Here is a 26,255-nt window from a genome sequence, read left to right as displayed (position 1 = left end):
GCATAAAACCAATTTGGAATGGAGAATCACTCTGCTAGTGTACATGTCATTTGTGCACGTTTAGGAAAATCTTGCTGGTATCCAGTAGAAAAAAACCATGCTCTCCCATCCTTCCCAGGCAGAACCATGCATGAGCCAGGCTTTTCTTGGTCTAAAGGACTAAACCCTGAGTGGGGCGGGGGTGGTGGTTGGCGGGAGGGTGGTGTGTGCAAAGGGAAAATTACCAGTTTGATTTACTCTTCAGAGTAATCCTGTGCTTTGTAGGCCTTGGTATTATTAATGTGAAAGTGATTATTAGTCTTAATTTGGAAACTGAGGATCAGAAAATTAAAACGACTCACTCCAGGTGATACAATGAGATAATTAGTAGAAACTTTTGAGCTACAAAAGGAAAGAAGTGGAAAAGGATGTAAGTGTGTGTGTGTATCTGTAAAGGTTGAGGATTTTGCGGGGGGATGGTTTCTGCTTTCAGCCATGTATTTGCCAATTTGGAGGGACTCCTGGTCCAGACAAGTGGGGAATACCTGGCACCCAATCTCTTTCAGTCCAGTCTGTAGGGTGGAAACTGATGTGTGATCTGTCCTGTTATGTATTAGGCACTTGCCCCTTGATATTCATGAAGGGGACACAGAGACAGCCTTAACTCTCCTCTGTGTCCTGAAACAACTTATTATAATTAATAATATGGATTAAATATTTTTTTACATGTATTGACTGAACATTTTTATATATCCTGTTCATAATTTAAAAAACGCAGACATGGTGTTTTGTAATCTATCTTACACATACATTCACTGAGTTAAGTTGCCTTATTCTTATTTAATATATACGTTGATTTCATTTTGTTTTGTGCCTGAGTCAGTGATAAAAGAGAGAAAAGCTGCCTTGGTCCTGCACGGTGTCATGGAAACTCCAACTTTATCTTAATAAAATAAGACAGAGTTTGGGTTTCTCTTGGGCCAGTTCTGTATCTGTAATAACACTCTAAGCTGTCGACATAGCATCCATCACTGCCCAGACCAATTGCTCAGAGCCCATCGATGTTGCCCATCATCTGTCTGTGTGCCCCGCACAGCTGGCCCTGAGTGCCAGCCTGTCTTTCTTACTCCAGCTGACAGGGCTAATCAGGGTGATCAACGTGGCCTCCAGTCCTCACAGTGTAGTCACTAAGTGGATTTACTTTGCTCAATATCCATATGGAGTAACTGAATGGGCAGTGGAGATTTTAACTAAGTCCTGTACTGATTAATCTGTTTGGGAATAGAAAAGAATGAAACATTACTGTATCCATAAAAACAAAAGCTCTGGCCGGGCGCGGTGGCTCAAGCCTGTAATCCCAGCACTTTGGGAGGCCGAGACGGGTGGATCACGAGGTCAGGAGATCGAGACTATCCTGGCTAATACGGTGAAACCCCGTCTCTACTAAAAAATACAAAAAACTAGCCGGGCGTGGTGGCGGGCGCCTGTAGTCCCAGCTACTCGGGAGGCTGAGGCAGGAGAATGGCATGAACCCGGGAGGCGGAGCTTGCAGTGAGCTGAAGTGAGCTGAGATCCGGCCACTGCACGCTAGCCGGGGCGGCAGAGCGAGACTCCATCTCAAAAAAAAAAAAAAAAACAAAAAAACAAAAGCTCTTTGGGACAGCACATCCTAAACCAAGTGTGTGTTTATAGATAGTACAGCACTTTAGAATTATTTTTCAGATGATTGTCCATGGCTAAGCATGAAGGGAGCTATTGGTTTGACATGTGCGGGAAATCATTTGTTCTATTTTTGTTGAAAATCTAATAGCTTGTAAGTCAAAGAGAAAGGTAGTGTCTCTTACATAGCTGATCCAGTGATCTAGTGACGGTTTCATCTACCAAAACCGACTTACATTCATGAGCATACTTTCGCAGTATTGCTGAGATAATGATTCTAAGTTCACTCTGTGGTTCTTATATGAAATCGTAGACCTTTATGGAATGAGAATGCATCATACCTAAATTAAAGTTTAAATCATAGCTAATCTATGTCATCCCAACTGAGATCACCATTTGGTATTGACAGTATTCCCTGGAATTACTGTTAACATTTATTTGGCCCAAAACTCAAAACATACATTTCCTTCTAATCCTTTGTTTCTTAGCAAGTTGATCATTATCAGATAGTTTTCCACTTGATCCAGAACCTATTTCTCTTTGGTTTTACTGTTTCTTTTAGGTTTATGTATTTCATTTGGAGGTGAGAATAAGTTCGGTGAGATAGCAGAATATGAGAGAAAGGCATATGGACTCTCGGTTTTGGAAGATGAGTGGCTTTGTCATTCCATTGAGGAGTGACCCGTCAAACTCACTGCTGAGGTCAGATCTGCCCTTAGTTGGTTCTTTGCTTTAGATACTACTGTACTTTTTCCTTTACTGTCAAGCGCATAATGGCTAGGATTCAGGATTTTCACTGTATCCTTCACTGCAGAGGAGCACAGGGGATCCAGTGCCTCACATGGGCCTGAGGATGGGCCTGCTCCGAGTGGTTTGATAATGGAGCTACATGTGAGGTTTGTATTCCACTCAGAAATAATATATTAGTGTTGGTTTTAAATAGCCAATTAACTCTAATCTTCAATAGATCCAGGAAGATCCGTGCTGTTTGGATTGCACCTTTGCAGGGTCTTTGCACGTGGTCATGTTTTTTCATATTTGTACCAAGTTTGAGAAAATTAGTCTTAGCTGGCTTGCAATATTATTTTCCTGATGGATTTAAAAGTTACGTAGCACTGCCAGAAGTTCCCTGCTTCTCAGCTGATAGAGTAAGCCACCACTGCCCTTCTGACTGAATCCCATCCTGGGTCCCTACAGAAGGACGGAGTGTTCTGTCCCTGGGAAGCCTTGAAGTGGGAAGGTCTCATTGGTGATAGGATGCGTGAATGTGCTGTTTTACAGCTTTGTTTCAGGAGCTTCGTCATTCATTGTTGACATTGAAAGCCATAAGATTTTCTCTTTTAGGTGTAGATAGGAAAGAAATTATCCCAGTTAAAAGACAAGAGCAGAGAAGGAAGAAATAGATAAGCTTTGATGGTTTTCCTCTGCTTCTTTGTCAGGTTGTCTTAACACATTTTTCTTAAAAGCACTGGAGTGCTGACTTAATTCCTCAGTCGTCCATTCTGTGATGTCAAAGGGGTGTGGGGGTGTCTGTGTGTGCATGCACAATTATGTACATAAGCACATGATGGCACTAAGGGCAAAGAGAGTCTTGCTTTAAAAAGTAGGGTTAAAGACTAGTAGCACCATGTCAGTATGACAGCTACTGACCAAATAAGAAAAAAAAAAAAAATGCAACTAAGAACGATTAAGCCTGTCTTAATCAGAGGCTATTGCCTTGGTTCGCTAGAGCATGGTGACCTAAAAGCTGCTTGTACTAATAATGTCTTAGATTGCTTTCACTTTCTCTTTTTTTACTTTTATTTTTTGACTGCCTGACGGGAATATTGTTGGGCTTTCAGGATGACTGCAGGATGCAGGGGTGTGTGTTGTCATGGTGCTGGTAGTCAAAGCTGATGTGAGGGTATTGATGGGGGAAGTAGTGAGAGGACCCACCTGCAAATGTTGCTTGCATCTTGCAAACCACACATAACTGTGGGGCTTGGTTCTTCACTACTGAATGTGCACATGGGGCTTCAGACTATGACTCAGGCCCGTGACCTACTTTTCTGGTTACTAAGGCTGAATGAACCCTTTAGGAAAGCTTGGCCAAGGTGGAGTCATCTTGATCACCCCTGGAACCTTTCAATGCCATGGCCAGTTGTGGAGTCCCCTCCACTAGGGTATGGTTGGGCTCTGGTGGCTGCAGTGTAAGCTGAGGGTTTTTTGGTACCAGAGACCAAATTAATTCATCCTTATAATTGAATTAAAGGTAAGAAGGCATAGGCTGTGGTTACAGCAAGAAATATGGGGATATGCCTTCTGCTATGAGATGGTCTTGGAGGTTTCTGCATCCATGCTGTTAAAAGACGATGCTGCTCCAGAGCCAAGAGGAAGCCCACAGCGGCTGGGAACAGTTAGGCTACTGCACGCAGGCGAGGGCAGGGGGAGGACAGGAACTCCCGCAGCATATGTGTTGGGGGCTGAGGGTGAAGCATGGGTTGATGCCCATGGCCAGAGTGGAATTTTAAATGGAACCACCTGTCTTTTTAGAGAATAAGACTCTTTCAAATCCAGGCATTTGTGGGCTTCTGTGTTGCCAGCCTGGCCTTCAGACTGTGCTCTGGTGATATTATTTTGCTGAAGAAGGCAGAGATCTGAGTGGACAGATGGGAATGGATGCTGGAGGAAGAACTGTAGGCCCACTCCTGTGTGAATGTGCAATAGAGGGAAGCTGGGGTTGTCGAGGCTATAGGTGGGGTAGGGCCCGACTTCCCTATGAAATCTGTCCTAAATCTGTCCTCAAACACTAGGCAGATGCCACCTTCTCCCGTGGGCCAAAGGGCAAGTTTGAGAGTCTTCCTATACTCTTGACTTCAAGCCATTCATCTTAATGATTTGCAAGCATTTGGGATTATGGCACACACAACGATATACATGACAGATTAGCAAATGTAGGTACGTAGAAGACATTTTGATAGGAGCTGGTCTTGCATTTGAGGCTTTTCAAATTGTTGACTTTCAAATAATTTTATAGGTCAACAATTCTATCTTGCATTTTCTGGAGTTGTGTTCTCAGTGCTTAGGCAAACATAAACAGTCATGTTTGTTGCTTTTCATCCAGTTGAACAAACAAAATAAAAACCAAAAATAGGTATTTCAGGTTCATTTTGCCTGGAATAATAGCATAAATAGTTTGCTGACATCTGCCAGTATGTGATCTCTCACCCCCTGGAAGATTATAGTCAAAGATTCAGGCGGGCCAAAGCACTGTTGACTTGAATATGGAAAATGAATGAACATGCTCACTGCCACCCTTCATTATTTTCTTCCCTAATTGTAATATAATATCCTGAATCCTTTGAGACAATCGAACACAAGAACCTGGGACTGAAGTTTGCATTTTCCCTGATCTGGGCAAGCCAGCGGCAAGGATGTGCACCTTAGACATGATGGCATGGGCTGCTAGAAGGCCACTCTGACATCACCTGGTCCTAACCATTTAGCTCACAGAGGAGGAACGTGAGACTCAGAGATGATAAATGCCTTGTCCAAGGACACACAGTTCTTATTAAGGGGCCACTTATTGCTACTTGGGAGGTTACAAAAGTAAGCTTTTAGTTGGATCAGATATCTGTGTCTACTGGTGTGAGGTTGACATATGCATGAAACTGAAGATGGCATAAATTGCGTTTGCTGGATGGTGGACACAGAGGGAAGAAACTTGAGGAGTGTAGGGTTAGTTGTAGCGCAAGGACGAATACCAAGGTGTTTCCTCTTGGCAGATACCCAGTTACATTACCATAAGTATTTTAAACTCTGCTCAGCTGAAATTGGATTGTAGCTATATTGCGGGGGTTGCAAGGAAGGGCTAAGGTAAGTGCTCATGATAAAAGAATCAAGGAACGTCTTGCTTTTTGCTTGCTTGTGCTGGCCACGCCTTTATTACACATGCCTTTTAAAATTTCATTATCACTGAAGGCTAATGCAGTTCTAGTAGTTAGGCCATTTTGTTTCTTGGCAAAAGAGAATTCTTAAGGGGGTGATCCATCCTCTTGGATGTGCAGGAAGGAAGGTTAGATATTAAATTTTCTCTATCGTTCTGCCTTTTGGTAGGGTGGAATTATACCCAAACACCTCAGTTGCTTTCATCAGGAGATGAAATGATAGGTGTTCGCTTTCTGTCTTGCTGTCTCTTTGTTGCTCCTGATGGAGGGAGTTGGTGAATTTTGGGAGCTAGCCAAAGAGGGAATTAGGTAAGTATAATCTTTATTTGTGTTTTTTTTACCTTACATTTAGAATGGTAACATTTAACAGTTGTAATTATCCTTGAGATAAGCAAAGAGAGTCATCATATATAGAATTATCTTGTGAAATGTTGATTTGTGCTTCCTAGAGGCTAACATGGAAACTGAACTGCTGTGTGTGCTACACGTTGTTTTAAAAGTCGAAAGAGCAATACTGCATGCAGGCTGAGGGTTTTGTCTCTTAGCTGTACTAGAATTACCTGTATTTGTTTGAGTTTTAGAAATTGATTATTATGCAGTTACATCATTAGGATCAAGTATGTTAATTTTCTTTACCTTTTCTAATTTCCCCAAATTTTCTTTTTTTTTTTTCTTCTTTAAGAAAGCATCTTGTTAAAACTTCCAGAATGAGTGATTTTTATTAGGCAGTTTTGGGCTTGCTTGTTTTACCCTCTTAATTCTTTCCAGGTGGGGCTCATGTTCTGTTTCCTTTGCCTGTGTCATGTGCACTTTTAGCATTGGAATTTAATCCATTAAGATTCTAATTATGCTATGAATTTCATTTTCAATAGAGAAAATTACACAGAGGGCAAAATCACACAGGGACTGTCAACATGGGAAGCAAACATTCTCCTTTTCTAGAGGCCCAGTATAGACATCAGAGTTTCATTATTGTATTGACATACATAGGTTCTTTAACTGAGAAATCTAAGATTAACAGTAATGCTAATTGATGGTTTTTGCTCTATTTAAATCTCATTTTGCATTTACTTAGTCTTGGTAACAAGGTGTGGACTATAATTTTCTTTCTCCTTTACTAGTAACTCACTGTGTAATTCTGGGGTAAGGCTACAATGGTTGTAGTTTTGAAACTGTTCATGTACCTATGGGGGCTTCCCTGCCCTTTTAAAGCAGCAGATTCAGATTTCACAGTGTAGGCATCCCAGGGTGACTTGCTTAGGCAAAACCCCAATTTACACAATGCCTTTGAAACAGGAGCAAAAGTCGTAATAATACTAAATGCTTAGAACATCATATATAGTAGGCCTTCAATAACGTTTCATTGAATTAAATGGAATTATTATAAGCATGTATGAATTACAGTAGAGATCATATGCCTTTTCTAAGCCTATGCTAAAATAAAGACCTTTTTTTCAGAGAAAGATCTATATTTTAAGCCTCCATTTTTGACCCTCATAATTAAGATCTAGGATTAGAAGAAGGGGTGAGCATTCATTCCTGTGTACCAAGCATAGAAAGACAATCCAGTTCTGAGACGACGCACTGGAGCAGAAGGTTGCATATGGCTGGCAGAACCAGAGCAGAGAGTCCTGGCAACCTTATGGGATTTGGTCATAAAATGATCTTGCACTGTACCTTCTTCCACTCTAGGTATTCCCTGTCCTGATACCTGCGAAGTTTTCCCAGATAATCCTGGAGGCTTAACCTATTTGACAGCATCATTCCCAGTTTTCTATTTTATTTATCAGAAAATTTGGTAGTGGTTCTGGGCACAGTGTCTGTCACCTGTAATCCCAGCACTTTGGGAGGCCAAGGTGGGAGGTATGAGGCAGGAGGATTGCTTGAGCCCAGGAGTTTACGACCAGCCTGGACAATGTAGTGAGATCCTGTCTCTAAAAAATAAAAATAAAAAATTATCTGGGCATAGTGGCACATACCCGCAGTCCCAGTTACTTGGGAGGCAGAGGTGGGAGGATTGCTTGAGCCCACTCGAGGCTGCAGTGAGCCGTAATCACGCCACCACACTCCAGCCTGGGCCACAGAGTGAGACCCTGTTTCAAAAAATGAAAATAGCCAGGTGCGCTGGCTCACACCTGTAATCCCAGCACTTTGGGAGGCCAAGGTGGGCGGATCACGACGTCAGGAGTTCGAGACCATCCTGGCTAACACGGTGAAACCACGTGTCTACTAAAAATACAAAAAATTAGCCGGGTGTGGTGGTGGGCGCCTGTAGTCCCAGCTACTTGGGAGGCTGAGGAAGGAGAATGGCGTGAACTCAGAAAGCGGAGCTTGCAGTGAGTGGAGATTGCGCTACTGCACTCCAGCTTGGGCGATAGAGTGAGACTCCGTCTCAAAAAAATAAAAAAATAAAAAATGAAAATAAAAAAGGAAATTTTGGTGGTGGATTTCATTTAGGCTCTGCCACTTCTTTGGTGTCACCAGCTTTTTGTGGCCTTAGATGAAATAAATGAGATAAACATTGTGTGCCTGGCACATAATGTGTGATCAGTACATGGTGATATCATTTCTCTGTGAGATGGTGCTTCCGTGTCAGCCATCTGTGGCAGTTCCCAGGTTATACTGATTCCAACTTGATTCTTCTCCTAAGAGAAGAACCCTAAGCTGAGCTTCAGGAGGTGTCTTGGTGTTACCTACTGTGAATTTTGTTTTTAAAGCTTTTTATTTTTGACCTGCGCTTTTGTGTTGATATCTGTTAGTTTTGTGTGCTTTTCCCCCAAATGAGGTATTTTCCAAAGTTGTCCTTACATTCCAAGGTAGGGCCATGTAAAGCGAAGCCATGAGCCCTTGGGGAGTAGCAGTTTTATTTTGTTTGCAAGTGTGTGGCTCAAATGAAGTGTCGGTAAAATGTTAGTTCCCTTTAGAATAATTGATATACTGATTTTCCATATTTTCTGCTAATCTTTTGAAATGTATGTTTTTGAGTTCATTTTGTTTTTGGGACCCAACAAAAGGCAAATATTAAACTATTTTAAAATAATTAGGATAAAGACCCAGTCAGCAGTTAAAACTGAGAGTCCTCATACGTTGAAGCTTTGTAAAAATCCCTTAGAAAATACATGAACATTTTAAAGGTAATTGAGGGCACCATAGATCATTTTAACATTCTCTTCCCATTGTTCTTAATCTAGAGAATCTCTTCTGTGTCTTTAAAGTCATGAAATTATCTTTTTTGTTTATTTGGTGGGGTTATTGTCAGTTGTATAGCATATATAACAGGAGCTGCCAGAATGATCATTTATAACTGTAAAATCACGTCTGCGGTCAGAAGTAGCCGTTTTGTAACTATTGGAAAAACTGTGGAAATATGGCACCAACTAATCATCATTTTTGCTTATTACTAGGTTGGCTATCACTTGGAAAGAGGACAGGTCGTTTAGGTAAAGCCGGAGTTTAGATATCAGAAGAGAGATCCAGAAAACCAACTTGGGTTTTAGACTAGATGACCTCTAAGGTACTTACCTTCCTTAAACGTTGTCTGGGCTAAAACCCAGTGAGAAAGTTGAGGAGGGCCACTCAGACATTTTTGGTGCTGAATGAGGACTTGACTCCCTGAGATTTTCACTTTTAAATACATCCCACTCTATTCCCACTGGCCCTGAGGTCAGACTGGTGGGACTTAGCCCTAAGAGCACATACCTCAGAGGAGGAGGAGCGCCACAGACGTGGGGGTCTCATCACAGAGGAAGGTCTGTGAGCTGCCATTCTCCAGCGGTCTGAGGCTGGGTTTGTTTTGGCATTGATTTTTTATTTCTGTTACTGCTCTCTGGAGGTATATCACAACAAGATTTAATGAATGTTTTTTGGTCTGCATTTATTTGATGCATGACCTTGTGATTTGAGTTCCACCATTACCTTTTTTTTTTTTCCTTTCTGATTATGTACCACATAACTAAATCAATAAAGAAGAGAATGGAGAAACAGCTCTGTTTAACGTTTCAGGGGTGATGGAGTAACGCTGTCTATAAATATTTATGTTTTTCTGAGATGTCTTTTTCTTTTTGACATTCAGACGAGTTCACCAAGAGATTCATCACTAAAGAGGGGGGGAGGAGTGTGAGGGGGAATGAAAAGACATCTTCCCCCCAGTAAATTTCTAGATGTCTTTCAAAAGGTAAATAGAAAAGAAGAAAACTCAAAAGAGTTTTTCATTTGAATAAGTCATTTTTTTCCTAAGGCATTGGAATATTCAGCTAGCCTTTTCTCACCCAGGATAGTAACAACTGGGGGAATATGGATATATAATCGAAGGATCCCCGAAAGCAAAATAGACTCTGTTGGCTTGCAGCTTCCTATAAGTTCTGCAGCTTCTCATACCTCCCAGGTTGCAGTCTCTCTCTCCTCCTTTCTGCCTCCTCTCCTTGTCCTGACTTCAGCCTTGTCAGAGCCAAATCACTTCCTAAAGGCCCCACCTCTTAATACTGTTGTATTGGGGATTAAGTTTCAACATGAATTTTGGAGAAGACACATGCCAGCCGTAACAGAGGAAGCTTGCTCAGTGGATTCTTAAGATGCCGTCTCTTCTCTAGCACAAATAATCACTTATCCATTATTTTTCAGGTTTGATTCCTTCCTTCCTTCCTTCCTTCCTTCCTTCCTTCCTTCCTTCCTTCCTTCCTTCCTTCCTTCCTTCCTTCCTTCCTTCCTTCCTTCCTTCCTTCCTTCCTTCCTTCCTTCCTTCCTTCCTTCCTTCCCTCCCTCCCTCCCTCCCTCCCTCCCTCCCTCCCTCCCTCCCTCCCTCCCTCTGTCTTTCCCTCCCTCCCTCCCTATGTCTTTCCCTCCCTTCCTCTTCTTTCTCTCTTTTTCTTTTGTTTTTTTGGTATAGACGGGGTCTCCCTATGTTTCCCAGGCTGTTGAACTTCTGGGCTCAAGCCATCCTCCTGCCTCAGCCTCCAAAAGTGCTGGGATTATGGGCATGAGCCACCATGCCCGACCTTGATAGTTTCATAGTGAGGTATTTTTTAATAGTTTCCTCTCTATAGATGATGATGAGATCTGTCAACCTCAGTTTCATTGGTAGCTGTGGTGACGTGGGAGCCCACAAGGATCACAGTAGGTGCAGCCATTGGACCACCAGTAAGAGAGTGGCTCCGAAGTCTCTGTGGGCACTGGTTAGAAGTTATGTGTACTCTCCCCTGATCTTACATACAAACTTACTGTCGCAGCTTTCTAGACAGCCCCTGCCACTGCTTTTAGGCATCAATGATAATAAACAAGTAGTTAACGGAGGACATAGTCTCGTTCTGGGGGCTAGTGCCCCTGTGAGGGGTGGCATTAAGGTTGAGCAGCTCTTGCTTGTGCTGGAGGCCATTTCTGTTCTGACTAAATCTCATCTGCTTAGGTCTTGCCTGGGAAGGTCGAGAAGGCCCTAGAATAATCTTGGAGTCCTTCAGGAATCTCAAGGACTCCTAATGACCTGAACCCCTAGAGGTGTGACTTCATCCTAGATTCACTACATGTTGGAAGGATTTTAGTGATCAGTGTGACCTTGCTCTTATTCCAGACTTGTCACCCTGTACTGCTTGCTGCTTTCCTCCCCAAGCCCTGTGGAAGCTCTTGGAGGGCAAGGTAGGGCTCCTCTCTCTACAGGCAGCAGCTGTTCTACTACATGGCACCTGCCAACTCTCTGAGAGTTGCTGTGAGAGTTTAAGTCACGTGAATGCAGGACCAGCCTTATTCCATCTTGTTTATTCTCCTGAAGTAATCAGCACAGTGTCCTGTGCATTTTAAGTTATTGATAAATGGATGTAGATTGACCTGTATCCTTCCTCTAGGCCCAGAATCTGAACCTTACCCTCTATATCCACAAAATACTGTGCCCTAGATATTTATGTCTGCAATTTGAGGTGGTTGTGCTGAATGTGGAGGGAGACTCCACAGAGGTGCTTCCCATCCCTTTTTATATGATAGAGGAGCGATCTGACAAGGAAAAACACTATTTGGTTTCATCTGTATTAGAGTAACCGAAAGTGGGCTTGTGTTGCAGTTGAATTTATTTATTTTAATTCCAGTATAACAAAAGCCAAAATAAAACAAACAGGAAACAAAGTATAATTCTGCCACTCTAACAAAATGCTAACATAGTGTCTTTCCTACTTGGCTGGAAGCACCCTAAATTCTGTGTAGCATCAATCATATCCTATTCTTACAGATAATTTTCAAATTACCATGTAGTTTTGTTAGGTGGTGCAGCATGGCGGTATTATAACAAGACATGGGCCCTGGAGGCAGATATACCCAGGTTAGAGTCCTGTTCCTGTCATTTGCTAGCTTTGTGACCTTGGGCACAATATATACATGTGCATGTACGTATGTCATTGCCTACACCAGCACCTGCATCTTTGCTTATATTTGTTTATTTGTTTTAGAGATGCTGTCTTGCTCTGTTACTCAGGCTGCAGTGCAGTGATACGATCATAGCTCACTGCAGCCTTGAACTCCTGAGCTCAAACCATCCTCCTGCCTTAGCCCCCAAGTAGCTAGGACTACAGGTGCATACCACCATGCCTAGCTACTTTTTATATTTAAAAAGTTTGTGTAGAGACAGAGTCTTGCTATGTTGCCCAGGCTCCTGTTGAACTCCTGGACTCAAGCAATCCTCCCACCTAAGCCTTTGAGTCAATGTGATTATAGGTGTGAGGCCCAGCTATGCCTATATTTACATATTCACACACGTTTATAATTAGTTTACTGATTACCACTTACATTTAACTGTACTACTTGCCATTTTGTGTTAAAAGAGCTACATTTAGGCTTATTGTACTTATTAATATCCTAATTGGGCCATATTTAGCCTGGCTAAATAGATTAGTTTGCCAGGGCTGTCCCCTAACAAAATACCACTAACTGGGTGGCTTAAATAACAGAAACTGATAGTCTCACAGTTCTGGAGGCTAGAAGTTGAAGGTCATGGTGTTCCATCTGGAAGGCTGTGAGGGAGGGATCTGTTCCAGGCCTCTCTTGTGGCTTGTAGATTGCCATCTTTTCCTGTCCTCTTTACATCATCCTTCCTGTGTGTTTGTGTCCAAATTTCTCCTTCTTATAAGGACAATGGTCAATTTGGGTTATGACCTGCTCTAATGACCTCATTTTAACCTGATTGCCTCTGTAAAGGTGCCATCTTCAAATAACGTCGCAGTCTGAAGTCCTGGGGGTTAGGACCTTAACATATGAATTTTGGAAGAAACACAATTCAGCCCATAGCATTAAGCTAGGTACACTGTTGGAGGACAAGATGAATATCAGTTTTATAGACTGGTGACAGATGACACAAGATTGTAGCACAAATTCCCATGGATGAGGCCCCTTTCCAATTCAGGGGGTTCTTTAGTCCTGCCATTTCTTTAGGGATTCTTATCGTTTATCCCTGTTTCTCTTTGATTGGTTTGTGCATTTCTTCTGTTATTTTTCCAGCTTTATCTTAAGTTTTATATTTATTTTTGGAATTGTTTTTCAAGAGTAAGTCCAGGTTGTGGAGATACAACAAATGTGACAGTATCTTAAAACAATCCTTTAAAACACTGTCCTCAACTGTGCTGTTGAGAATTCATTGTTTCATGTCATCTCCCATGGGGACGTGTTTGTTTCTTCCTTGTGCTTTTGATGAAGTAATATGTATGTGTCCAGGCTGCAGTTTGATTTGTTTTTTTTGCTATTTGAAAATACAAATCTTATTCATAACTCACTTATGAAATTGGCAAGACTTTTGATCTGTCTTTATTTTATTAACTATAGGAAAATGATACTTCACCAGCATACTTCAATTTAGTTAATATCCTTTTTGTAATTGGGGTTCGGTCTGGTAGACAGTTCTAAAAACTTGGGCTTACAGACAGCAGCACGTGGCTGCTCACCATGCACATCCACACGGCTTTTTGTAGTAAAATCTAGTCCAATCCTCCTCCTCTCTGTCATTTCCACTGTTTGCAATATATTTTAAAATTTATGTTAAACATTTATCTTTTCTCTGCCTCTTTTCTGTAAATCTGGTTTATTGCCTATGCCAGATGTTTTTTCTCCCATTCATTCCTCTGTCAATTCTGTCTGTTGGTGTGGTCCCTTACAGCTTGAGCCCTGGATGGCAGGATGGTTCTGTGGGGTAGATTGAACCATAAAACCTGGATTGATTATTGGCCTTCCCAGTTGTTAATGCATATTCATTTAGCTAACCCATAAATCAAACAGTTGATACCTGTACATTCAGATTTCATTATTTCTTGTTGTTTTGTTATCTTCTGGGTTGCTTTGTAAAAATACTGATGATTCCTTTAACAAAAAGAAGAAATTTAGCTTAAGAAAATAATCTGAAATAAAAAACAGAAGAGGTTTCAAACAAAAAAATCCTTATTGCATCCTTATTTGTAATAGTGAAAACTTGTAAATAGCTGATATACACAAAAAGATTAAATTATGGGGCCTTATTAATAATATTATGTATGTATGTATATATGTATTTATTTATTTATTTTTTTGAGACGGAGTCTCACTCTGTCGCCCAGGCTGGAGTGCAGTGGCTGGATCTCAGCTCACTGCAAGCTCCGCCTCCCGGGTTTACACCATTCTCCTGCCTTAGCCTCTGGAGTAGCTGGGACTACAGCCGCCCACCACCTTGCCCGGCTAGGTTTTTGTATTTTTTAGTAGAGATGGGGTTTCACCAGGTTAGCCAGGATGGTCTCGATCTCCTGACCTCGTGATCTGCCCGTCTCGACCTCCCAAAGTGCTGGGATTACAGGCTTGAGCCACCGCGCCCGGCCACAATATTATGTATTTATTAAAAACAATGTTTGTAAAGAGTTTGCGATACTGTGGGAGAATATTATGTAATTAGAATGGGGAAAACTTAGGATATAGAATTATATAGAGCATATCATCTCAACCACATAAAGTATGCATATTCATTGGAAGGAAATGTGTCCAAATGTTAGTGGTATTTATCTTTGAGTGGGATGGGGCCAGACATGGAAGTCTAGATTCAGACAGACCTGGGTTACCTTTCCTCTTGTGTTTGCCTGTTACTTACAAGACATAATCTCTATTAAGCCTAATTTAGGGTAAATAGGACCTCCTTCACCTAATGATTTTCCAGAATAATTAGGTAAAGTGCTTAGTTCAGTGTGTGACATATAATAATGCAACAAGTGAAAGTTCAATTATTAATAAAAACATTATCAATAAAAAAATTTTTTTCCCATTTTACTGCATTCCTGGCATAAGCACTGTATCGATTTCTCCATGTTCCCTTCTGTTTTAAACAGCACACATTAGGAGGCAGAACCCCCAGATCCATGGCCTTGGTCAAGTTCACATAACTGCTCTGTTTTAGTTGTCCTGCTTGAGTGAAGTCTAAACCGCTTAGTATGGGGTTATGTTGAGGATTCAGTGCCTTAACATAAAAAGGGCTTAGCATCAGTGCCTGGCACGTAATCACTTACATATGTTAGCTGCTATTATGTACTTAGAAAAATTTTTTAAATATATGTATTTATTTGTTTTAATTCTTACATGCAGAAGGATGGGAAAATTACAGCAAGGATTTACATAACCTGTAGAGAACTAGACTTAATAACTTCTAAGTCTAAGATCACGGATACTGTAAGATATATATATGTATATATAGTTTAACCGAAACATTGCAAGTTTTAGGTATAAGATGGGGGTGACCTTGGAATGAGTGGTGGTAGAAAATGAGGAGCCTTTGGAGAATCCAGTTTGTTCTGTGACTCCTGGATTGGTAATGCGGTGATATGTGGATGGACTTTGAGTCTATACAAATGGAAAGTTTAGTCAGGTTTCTTGGTTTGTTTCAGTTCTCCAAATATATGCCAGATTTTTAGGTCCTTCTAATTTATGGTTAATAGGTTAACATAGATAAGTGGCAAGAATAGGTTTTTAATTCCTTTCCTTTTTTCTTCAAAATTGAAGAAAATTTCGCCCAAGTCCAAAAATGTGCTGTTGCCTTTTTGAGTAATGTGTGGTGTGGGGTTTCAGCCTTTTCCTCCCTGGTCCTTGCAGGGGAAGGAAATGGAGCTAGGAAGTGCAAGATTCTTCCATTTTTGGGGTGAAAGCAAGCATGATAATGTAGGTTTGCATGGTCACTCGGCAACCCAGATCCATGCTGCTTTTAGCAGATGTTCCTCAATGGGGGCCACACTTTCTCACATCAAATTAAGCCCAGCGTGAAGAGAGTCAGTTGAGAAGGAACTTGCATATAGTTCTTGTCACTCATTCTTCCAGGGTCAGTCTGGAAGAAAACCCTGAATGCCCTCCCCGAACGCTGTAGAACCAAGCTTTCCCCCTGACCCCCAGTAAAAGTCAAGTGTATCTGTATCCATCACAGTGGTGTGTGCCTTAATGACAAAGCTCGTGTTGCTCAGCCTCAGCAGGAGCCGACGGAATACGCCTTCCTGAGATTGTATAGGCTCACCACCAAGGGTCAACGAAAACAAGTAATGGGATGAGTTATTCCCTGTTATCTAGAAAAATGGTAAATAATTCATAGTTCACCTGGTCTTGACCTTCACTTTTATTTTTCTTCTATTTTTTTCTTGGACCTGACCTTTCACATTTCTATTGTATCCATTTTTGTAAACAATCTACTTTCAATCGTTTGAATAAGTTAATGTACAAAAGAATTCAAAGTCAGAGTTCAGTTTAGAGCCACCTTCTTTCTGAAGCGTGTAACAAGAGGAGGAAAATAGCAGGACTGAAAGGCAGACTCCAAGAGGACTGAAATGTATGAATGATTTATTCAGCTGTCTTTGCAACCACAGGGGAATAGTGAGATTGCTGGAGGGCTGACACAGCCTTCTTACGGTTCGACAAAAAACGACAGTATCTTCCACACACAGGCCAGGAATTCACGTATCTTCCCAGAACCTCTATTTTTATCTATGAAAGGGGGGGTGCAAAAAAAAAAAATCAAAATCTTTTTAACTTTCTAGCATATTGATCATATGCAGGGACAAGACATACATGGATGTACCATGGAGCGCTTCAGTGCTGAATGGTCATCAGGTGATAGCATTTCCTGTTTGTTTCACTGGTGACTCAGGCCAGGAGGGCTAGTGTTGGAGCAGGATCGCAGCTGAGTGCTCCGAGAGTTGAGGGCAGCAGACAGATCCTTGCTTGTTGGGACAGGGTTTAAAGACTAGTTTATAGAAGCAAAACTGGATGCTGGGTTGAGGGGTAACCGAGAACCTGCAGTGGAGGGTGGTAACATTTCAGACACACAGGCTGAAATAATTGAAGCAATTTTGCAGAGATTGAAAAATCATCTATTTCATTAGTATGGAGGATTCTTATAATGTGCATAGGAGATAGGAAGCAGGTTAGATGAGGCTGGGTGGTGGGTGGGGACCTTAATATTTGGGCTAAGCAGCGTGAACCTGATTTTCCATACATTTCAAAATGCTATGTGTGCATTAAAGATCGGCTCTAGGCAAAATCATAAAGCTGTGAGAACATAGGCATCGGCTCCCCTGTCTTTCAGCCGGTCCTTTTTTCGTACTCCCCTGCTCACTGCCCTTTCTCCACTGTGCCAGAGTTCTAGTGTGTTCTGTAGCACACTACCCCTTCCTCAGCAGAATTTCCTCTTAATTAGGCATCATCTTTAATAAAGGGCAGAGCTCAGCTAAGTTGCCTGGAGGGTTCTGAAACTTACCATTTCTATGACAGTGATAGGCAGCAAATGCACACATCCATTTTTATTGCGAAGTTTAACTGGGGACAAATCTTTATGACCAACAGTATACTTAATGATGGAATTGCAGGTGCCAGTGCCAAGAACTGCCTGGCAGTGGGAGGGTAAGTTGGAGGGATCCTGGGAGGGCTCTAACCAACCGTGTGCATACCCTTTCTGTTCATTGTGGCAGTGTGAGAAGGTCTGGTTGTGCTTTCTGGCAGTGTGAACTTTGGGAAGGTCTCTTGACTTCAAGGTTTTAGTTTCTTCACCTGAAAATGGGAAACAGTATCAAAGGTGTTTTCTCATCAGTCTTGTATTCCATATTGTGGGCACTCTCTTTGGTTTTTAGTGGAGGGTAGAAATGCTGACTTCTCCCCACCCCATTCATGCATTAAAGAAATATGTATTGAACCCTTTGTGTCAGGCACTTCATTGTGAGCAGTACACATGGTCCTTGCCCTCATGGAGCTTCCAGTTATTTCTGACTGATGTGGCATTGGTTCTTTTTTTGAGTTGTTCATTTGCCCAGATGGAGAGCTTCATCTTGTCAGCCTTGAAGTTCAGCATCTGTGCTTCCTAGAGTGAGCTGTTGTTGAGACATAGCTTGGTCTGCTGGATGTTGGCCCTCTGTTCATCCTTTATTTGTGGTATTACTGCGGGTAATTCCTAATGACTAATTTAGGGGAAAATCTGGTTAAATCTTTCCATGGAGTATGTATTAAGTCCACAGATATTTATTGAGCACCTACTATATGGTGGACACTGTGATAGGCCTTGAAATGTAAAGATAACTCCATTGATGCAGTTACTGCCCTCTGAGGCCAGCAGGGGAGATGGACTTCTAATGGCAAATGTATTCCTGACACTAGGTTATAGATCTAGATCTATATCTAGATCTGTATCTAGATCTATATCTATCTATTTCTTATTGCTGCTATATTGGGAACTGTGGTGGCCCTGCAGTTTACCTAGGGATACATGGGGTTTGCAAAGCAGCCCTGGGAGCCGACAACTTGGCTGGAATTTTTATTGACCTGCATGGACTGCTGCTAAGTTCACAGTTGTGTGGGTGGTTAATGATTTCTCCTTTGTTCATTTACCACTTGACCTTTTAAGTTAAAAATGGTTATTTCTAGTTGAAGTGTTCAAACAGTAGTCCTGGCCTCTCTTGCCTCCATAAGGGAGAACTCAGGGATTCTTACATAAATGTTCTCTCTAGTTTTCTGGTCTCCCCACTCTGGCTACAGACAGGAGCTTAGCTGTCCTGGTCCTATTCTAAGTGGCTGTTATCCACATGGAAAACTCACATGAGCTGTGTTCATTGCTGCTTTCCCTGAGCTTACTATAGCATGGAGTTCTCTCAAATGTAGATACTGAGGCTAGGGGAGCCTTTCCACTCAGGCCCTGCCCTCTGGGTTCCTACCAGCTGGGAAGAGATATCCAGGGCCCAGTGGGTTGATAAAATTAATAGGGAGGGCCTTGGTAACTTTCAGAAGATGTGGCTCCTTGGTAAAGCTGGACTGATGATGAGATCAAATGGGTTGCCCTGCTTCCTTGCCTCCTGGTCCCTCCTTAAATTAAAGATACCTGGCTCCCAGTGAAGGCATGACTTGACTTACCTTCCTAGATGGGGACAGATAGGCACCTGTCTATGCCTGACCTGCTCAGTGCCTGGAGTCCGAATGTTCAAGGCAAGTCCCAGGGTACCTGAGCCCAGACTGTCCTGCAGAGCGAGATGGAGGGCAAGACCCTGGCTTTGGCATTTGCAGCCCTTCTGGGTGGCTGTGACCCAGTACACGGTGGGTTCTTACCTGCAGAGAAGCTACTTCTCTTCCTCCCTTGTAGAAGAGAGGTAGGGAGTGGAGAAGGGGAAGCTCTTTCCTTGATGTTTCTTTGAGAGAACTGAATCATTCCCAGGAGATTGAGGTGTAGCCACAGATGAATTGAAGCAAGTACAGCCATCCAAAATTGGGCACAGAGGCCTTCCCAAGAGGTCACGGTGGAGAGCCAGTGGCTGGAGGCAGAAGAGGGGGAGGGTGGTCAGCTCTTACTCTTATAGACCTCCAAGGCCCCATTGAGGTATGGTGGCCTGGCCCTCTGGTCTTGCCAGGTGGGCACAAACCCCTGCTTTACGCAGGAGTGTGCAGAGCCCCCATTGTGTCTCCCCTAAGTTGCCCCTAGGCAGAGCTCATGAACAAGCCCCAGGGTGGAAGCTGATAGTAATGCCAGCCTTACCCCACAGGGTGAGGACTTTTTCCCTCTTGAACTCCTTGGTTGGGGGAACCTAAGTGACCTCCAAGAGAAACAGCCCAGGGGCTATAGGAGTTAGCTGCTTGACACACACACTCAGCCTCACAGCTCATCCTCAGAAAGTTCTGTGTCTAGGAAAAGTATGTTGTATGACTGCCATAAAAATAAACACAGGAGCTATATTTATTTATTTTTAATTATTATTTTTTTTTTTGAGTCGGAATCTCTTTCTGTCACCCAAGCTGGAGTGCAGTGGTGCAATCTTGGCTCACTGTAGCCTCCGCCTCACGAGTTCCAGTGGTTCTCCTGCCTCAGCCTCCTGGGTAGCTGGGACTACAGGCACATGCCAACTAGCTCGGCTAATTTTTATATTTTTAGTAGAGATGGGATTTCACCATGTTGGCCAGGCTGGTCTTAAACTCCTGATCTCAGATAATCTGCCCACCTCGGCCTCCCAAAGTACTTGGATTACAGGCATGAGCCACTGCGCCTGGCCCACAGGAACTCTATTTATGTAAGTGAATAAAGGGCTAACTAGAAGGTGAGCTCCATGTAGACAGGAATTGTACCTGTCTTTGCCCCCTAATGCCTGTTAGGTTATCTAGTACATAACAGATACAAATAAACAATGAAATGATGTTTGTAGTTCAGATAGTGGCCGACTCAAGTATGCTGCTTCCATTGTTTCTGCAGCTCCCATGATTAATGTTATTAATAATAACAAGCCCAGGCGGGGTATGGTGGCTCACACCTGTAATCCCAGCACTTTGGGAGGCCACGGCAGATGGATCACCTGAGGTTGGGAGTTTGAGACCAGCCTGGCCAAGGTGGAGAAACTCTGACTCTACTAAAAATACAAAATTAACTGGGCATGGTGGCATCCGCCTGTAGTCCCAGCTACTTGGGAGGCTGAGGCAGGAGAATCGCTTGAACTCAGGAGGCAGAGGTTGCAGTGACCCGAGACTGCGCCACTGCGTTCTAGCCTGGGCAATGAGCGAAACTCCATCTCAAAATAATAATAATAACAATAGTAACAATAAACCCTTACCTAGCCTTTTCTCTGTGCCTTTGACTCATTTAATTCTCTAGCAGTCTTATAGGTAGACCTGTTACTATCTCCCATTTTGTAGGAGACTCAGGCAGATGTCAGTTAAGTGACAAGCTCAGGTCACGCAGCTGGTAAGGCAGGTGGGGTCGGGGCACCTCATGGTCCTCCCTTATAGGCAGAGACCCAAGGGGAGGCTGTTCATCTTGACCAATGACAGGCATTTATTTTGAAGAGAAGGAGGCCTCTGCTGGAGCTGAACTTGTTTGTCCCTGGGTGAACCAGGGTGATCCTGAGCAGCCTGCACTGCTGCCATCATCCTGGGCTGTTTACAGCTCTCTGGGACTGAAAAGTGTATTTTAAAAGGACAGTGTCTGGGTTTCACCACTGGTTTCATCAGCTCCATTTCCACAGAGGAAACCACAGAAGGGTTTTGTGTTGGGTCATGCAACCTTCAGACATGCAATGAAGGCAGAAATGGTCAGAGTGAGACAAGATTATGAACAGAAACACAATGCAGGTTTTATGAATTTATATCCAGTCTTTGAACAAAAAAAAAAAAAAAAAAAAAAAAAACAAAAAACCAAAAAACAAAACTTAAGATCCAATAAGATAGTAGTCATTCAAATTAGGGGAAAGGAAAAACAAACAATAAGATAAAATAGAAAAAGGGATTAGAGTATAACAACTCTGCAAGACATTGTACAGATTTGGCTCTGAACTTTCATGCAGCCAAACTAGAAAAGGATACCTGATCAGCTGTCCTAGCCTCAGAGTCTGCACGATGAAAAGCCCAGAGAGGCATTCAGGTACAGAAAAGTAGAGGCCAGAACCAGTTACAGTCTGTGTGCTGCCCTGAAAACATCACAGTGGACAAGGAGCGTAAATCTTTATTGAGGTGTGTGGTCTGAGCTGCCTCATTTTCGCAGGGCTTTAGTGGATGTACAGTTAAATTTCTCACAAGTGTGGAAAATACACAGTCATCTTTAGTCTACATGTCTAGGTTGCTATATGTTCAAATCCTACTTTCTTTTTGTTGTTGTTTTTGTTTGTTTTCTGTTTTTTTGAGACAGAGCCTCACTCTGTCACCCAGGCTGGGGTGCAGTGGTGCGATCTCTGCGCATTGCAACCTTCTCCTCCTGGATTCAAGTGATTCTCCTGCCTCAGCCTCCTGAGTAGCTGGAATTACAGGTGCCCACCACCATGCCCAGCTAATTTTTGTATTTTTTGTAGAGACAGGGTTTCTCGATGTTGGCCAGGCTGGTCTCGAACTCCTGACCTCAGGTGATCTGCCCGACTTGGCCTCCCAAAGTGCTGGGATTACAGGTGTGAGCCTTCACACCCGGCCTTAATCCTACTTTCTTTTGCTATAGGGTAAGTCATGGTACTTGATTCCAGCAAGTGTCCATTTTGCCAGTGTCTCATTTTGTTGTGAGTGGTGCTAGAAACAGCTCATTGCTGTGGTTCTTGTGGGATGCTGAATAAATCCCATATACTTTGATTTCAGAGCTCATCTAGGTTTCCCTATGTCAGTGACCATCTTGCATGAGAATAATTAAAATACCTTGTCTTTAAATATAATGTTGTAGATTACAAAATATTGGCCTTTTAGAGACATTCCTGGGAAGTCAGTTGTTGGCCTTATCTCGAGCTTCGAAAAACTAAATCTTAATAAAACAGGGAGTGAGAAGTGAGAAGGCGACACTGGGGGCTTTTAGTCTTACACCCATGTGTGGTGTTCTGTAAGAATGACTAGTTTGGTTTCCAGGGTTTTTTTTCTTTTCTTTTTTTTGGTATATTGGGTTCCTGTAATGCTTTTTTGCAATAGTTGTTTTTGGGTGATAAAAAAAAAAAGTTGAGGCCACAAGTCTTATAGTGAATGTAGTATTTCTTGTCTGTTGAACACCTACCCTGAACTACCCTCCATTCCATGCCCTGCCCCCTCTTGAGATGTAAGGATGAGGAGACTGAGGATCCAATGGGAATAGTTGGCCAAGCATTGAGTATCAGGAAGCTCCTTCTGTGGCAGCAGGTTACCTCCTGCTCTCTGAAAGCAGCAGAGGGGAAGTGACGGGTCCCGAGGTCAAAGGCATCAGGAGGCCTGGAATTGAGCCTGCACCTCAGACTCCGCACCCAGGGTCCTTTCTGTGAACCCAGACTTAGCCACTCACCTTCTCTGCAATAGACCCGGGGCAGCCATGTGCACCTGGTGTAGAATAGAGATTATGTATGGTGAGGAAGGGCACTTAGCTGTCCTGGGACTGTCTCTAGGACCATAATAAGGTGGAAACGACGTCTATGTAGATAATTTCCCTATGGAGTTTACAGCAACCATGTGATGTGCACTTTTGGATTACAAAGTCTTAAAAGCATAAATCTGAGCTACTGCCTGTTCCTCTGCCCCCTCCTAGCATACCTGCTCAGGAGACAAGTCCATACCTGCTGGGCCACCCCTGTCTTCCATCTCTTTCCTGAACCTGCTACTCCAGGCGCTCCCCTGCACCACCCCCCGACCCCCATCCCCCTAAAGCCCTCCAATTTGCCAGATTCAATTGCAGTGTCTCAGTTGCATCTTACCTGACCTGTGACCAGCAATGAGCACAGCTGCCCTCTCCCTTCTGTTTGATGTGCTTTCTCCTGGGTTCCACCCTCTGTCTGTTCTCTTCCCACACCTACCCCTGTGCCTTCTTTGCCAGTGTCTTCTCTGCCAATTCAGAATGTTGTTCCCAGGGCTGAGTCATTAGGTTTCACCTTGCTCTCCCTCACTCCCTAGGTGGTCTTTCTAGCCCCTCCCACCCAGTTCTCTCTCCATCTTTGCGTTCAACTCTACCTCTCGACTGTATACCTCTCAAAGAAATTCACCTCCAAATCTTTGCCCCCAGCAGCCTTTCTTTTTCCAGTTGTTTTGGACATAGGTTTTCCTTCATGTCCTCGTGTTTCTGCTTCTCTCCTTCCTGTCTGCTTCCCAGCTCTCTGAGCCTCTCTCTTGTGCACCTTGTGGACCCTGCAGCCCCAGGTGCCTTGCCATGCCCTGCAGGGCTCCCTCTTTCGATTCTGCTGCCCCTTTTGCCGCTTTCGCCTTGCTCCTCTGTGTTTCTCCTGCTTCCTTCTGAGCTCCAGTATTAGGTCCTGCTGTTACATTTGGGTCTAGGGTCCATGTCACGGCTCCCTCTTGGCTTCGATGGAATCTCTCTCTGCATGGTTAGGGGGACCATTCATTTGCCTTTCAGAAAGCTCAGTTTTTAGCCTGGGGAGGGCAGACTTCACACAGCAACACTTAAAACATTTCCTTTTCCCAGGGAACAGATGATATTAACCATCCCATCCTCTCTGTTGTATCCCATAAACAGCATCCATGACAGCATAGAGCTTTGTGGCTTTCCTCACTGACTATTACCACCAGTCATAGATTTTAGCAATTGTCGCCAGCCCCAGGGGACAGACTAGCCATGGAATGATCTGCATCATAGCAAATTAGTCCATTTATCTCTAGAGTTTAAATTTTATTTCCCCCAATCGGGGAGTTGCTGGGTTAACTTGGCCTATAAAGGGTGGGGGGGCGGAACTTTTACATATGGCTTTAAAAATCCTCAATATTGCAGGTGGGAATTGCCAGATATTTTGAACCCCTCTGCTGTGTCAGCAATCCAGCCACTGCCTAGGCTTTAGTTAATTAATTCAGTTTTAGGCAGATTCCCAGTGAACACTGCTGTTGTTTATTGAGAAGTATATCCTGACATTTCTCAACTAAGGAATGTTTTTACAATTTTCATGGCAAAATTCATTCAGAATGCAAGCAGGGGTCAGAATGACATTGCAGTTGGACAGCCTGAAAGGTTGCTTTGTGAGACCGTGTAAACCATGCCCACGTTCACCAGAGCATCTGTTGAGAAACATCTCCTGTATCCAAGTGACCCAGCCACCTGTTGTTAGGACGCCAGCAATCAAGCATGCTGAGAAGCTGAGACTCTGGAGGCATCTGCAGCACTGCCTGGGCCTGGGCAGCCTGCTGTCCCCTCTGCCTTGTGGCCATTTCATTTTCTCCTGGCACCTCCCTTCTTCTGTGGGAAGAAGCTGGAGTCCAGGTTTACTACCTCCAGGTTCTCTAATGAAACACAAGAAAGAGAGTGAGCTTGAAATACCTGTGGATTGATGTTATCCGGGCTGCTCTAAGATTCTATTAGCTACTAACTATAAAGGGCCTTGTTTTGCTTGCTGGGATGACACTCAGCTGGTTATTTCTGAGTTGGTTCTTCAGGCACAAAGGAAAAAGCATTTGTGATACAGGTTTCTTTCTGTCTGTCTTATGCCCAAGGAGTATATTTGATAGAGACCGGCTTGGGTTAAGTGAGTAGGGGACAGGTCAGTTTTTGGCCATGAAATGGAACAGATACTGGAAATACACCATGAGCCACCAACTCCAAGAAAAAGCACTAAGTCATTGAACTTACGTTTTTAAAAAAAGGCTTTTATGAACGAATTCAAACTTAGCCTAAACCTGTGTCTTGCCTTTCCTTCCTTTCCTTCCTTTCCTTTCCTTTCCTTTCCCTTTCCCTTTCCCTTTCCCTTTCCCTTTCCCTTTCCCTTTCCTTTCCTTTCCTTTCCTTCCCTTTCCCTTTCCCTTTCCCTTTCCCTTTCCTTTCCCTTTCCTTTCCCTTTCCTTTCCCTTTCCTTTCCCTTTCCTTTCCCTTTCCTTTCCCTTTCCTTTCCTTTCCTTTCCTTTCCCTTCCCTTCTTTCCCTTTCCCTTTCCCTTTCCCTTTTCCCCCTTCTTCCCTTTCCCTCCTTCCCGTTCCCTTCCCTTCCTTCCCCCTTCCCCTTCCCCTTCCCCTTCCCTTCCCTTCCCTCCCCTTCCCCTTCCCTTCCCCGTTCCCCTTCCCTTCCCTTCCCTTCCCCTTCCCTTCCCCTTCCCCTTCCCCCCTTCCCCTTCCCCTCCCTTCCCTTCCCTCCCTTCCCTTCCCTTCCCTTCCTTCCCGTCCCTTTCCCTTCCCTCCCCTCCCCTCCCCTCCCCTCCCCTCCCCTTCCCTTCCTTTCCCTTTCCCTTTCCCTTCCCTTCCCTTCCCTTTCCCTTTCCCTTTCCCTTTCCTATTCCCTTTCATTTCCCTTTCCCTTTCCCTTCCCCTTTCCTTCCCTTTCCTTTCCCTTTCCCTTTCCCTTTCCTTTCCCTTTCCCTTTCCTTCCCTTTCCCTTTCCCTTTCCCTTTCCCTTTCCCTCCCTTCCCTTTCCCTTTCCCTTCCCTTCCTTCCCTTTCCCTTCCCTTCCCTTCCCTTCCCTTCCCTTCCCTCCTTCCCGTCCCTTCCCTTCCCTTCCCTTCCCTTCCCTTCTTCCGTCCCCTTCCCCTTCCCCTTCCCCTTCCCCTTCCCCCCTTCCCCCTTCCCTTCCCTTCCCTTCCCTTCCCTTCCCTTCCCTTCCCTTCCCCTCCCCTTCCCCTTCCCCTTCCCCTTCCCCTTCCCCCTTCCCTTCCCTTCCTCCCTTCCTTCCCTTTCCCCTCCCCTCCCCTCCCCCTCCCCTCCCTCCCCCTCCCTTTCCCTTTCCCTTTCCCTTTCCCTTTCCCTTCCCGTTCCCTTTCCCTTTCCCTTCCCTTTCCCTTTCATTCCCTTGCCCTTTCCCTTCCCCTTTCCTTCCCTTCCTTTCCCTTTCTCCCTTTCCTTTCCTTTC

The 26,255-nt window shown here is 43.7% G+C and overlaps 2 protein-coding genes across 4 annotated transcripts in view; one reads left to right on the top strand and one right to left on the bottom strand.

The window, feature by feature from the left end:
• TLN2 (talin 2) overlaps positions 1 to 26,255 on the top strand; it is a 461,407-nt gene that overhangs the window by 237,822 nt on the left and 197,330 nt on the right. The window lies entirely within an intron of this gene.
• LOC104670863 lies at positions 16,123 to 24,257 on the bottom strand. Its single transcript, XM_010374222.2, has 3 exons — positions 23,462 to 24,257; positions 19,116 to 19,318; positions 16,123 to 17,573 (listed from the first exon to the last, which is right to left on the bottom strand). Exons 1-3 carry the CDS (start codon positions 23,524 to 23,526, stop codon positions 17,254 to 17,256), a joined length of 588 nt encoding a protein of 195 aa, XP_010372524.1. The 5' UTR covers positions 23,527 to 24,257; the 3' UTR covers positions 16,123 to 17,253.

The sequence above is a fragment of the Rhinopithecus roxellana genome, chromosome 5 (assembly GCF_007565055.1).
Source record: "Rhinopithecus roxellana isolate Shanxi Qingling chromosome 5, ASM756505v1, whole genome shotgun sequence".
NCBI classification, from domain to species: domain Eukaryota; kingdom Metazoa; phylum Chordata; class Mammalia; order Primates; family Cercopithecidae; genus Rhinopithecus; species Rhinopithecus roxellana.
The sequence above is the reverse complement of the archived record's forward strand: the minus strand, read 5'-3'. Positions and strand labels throughout refer to the sequence as shown.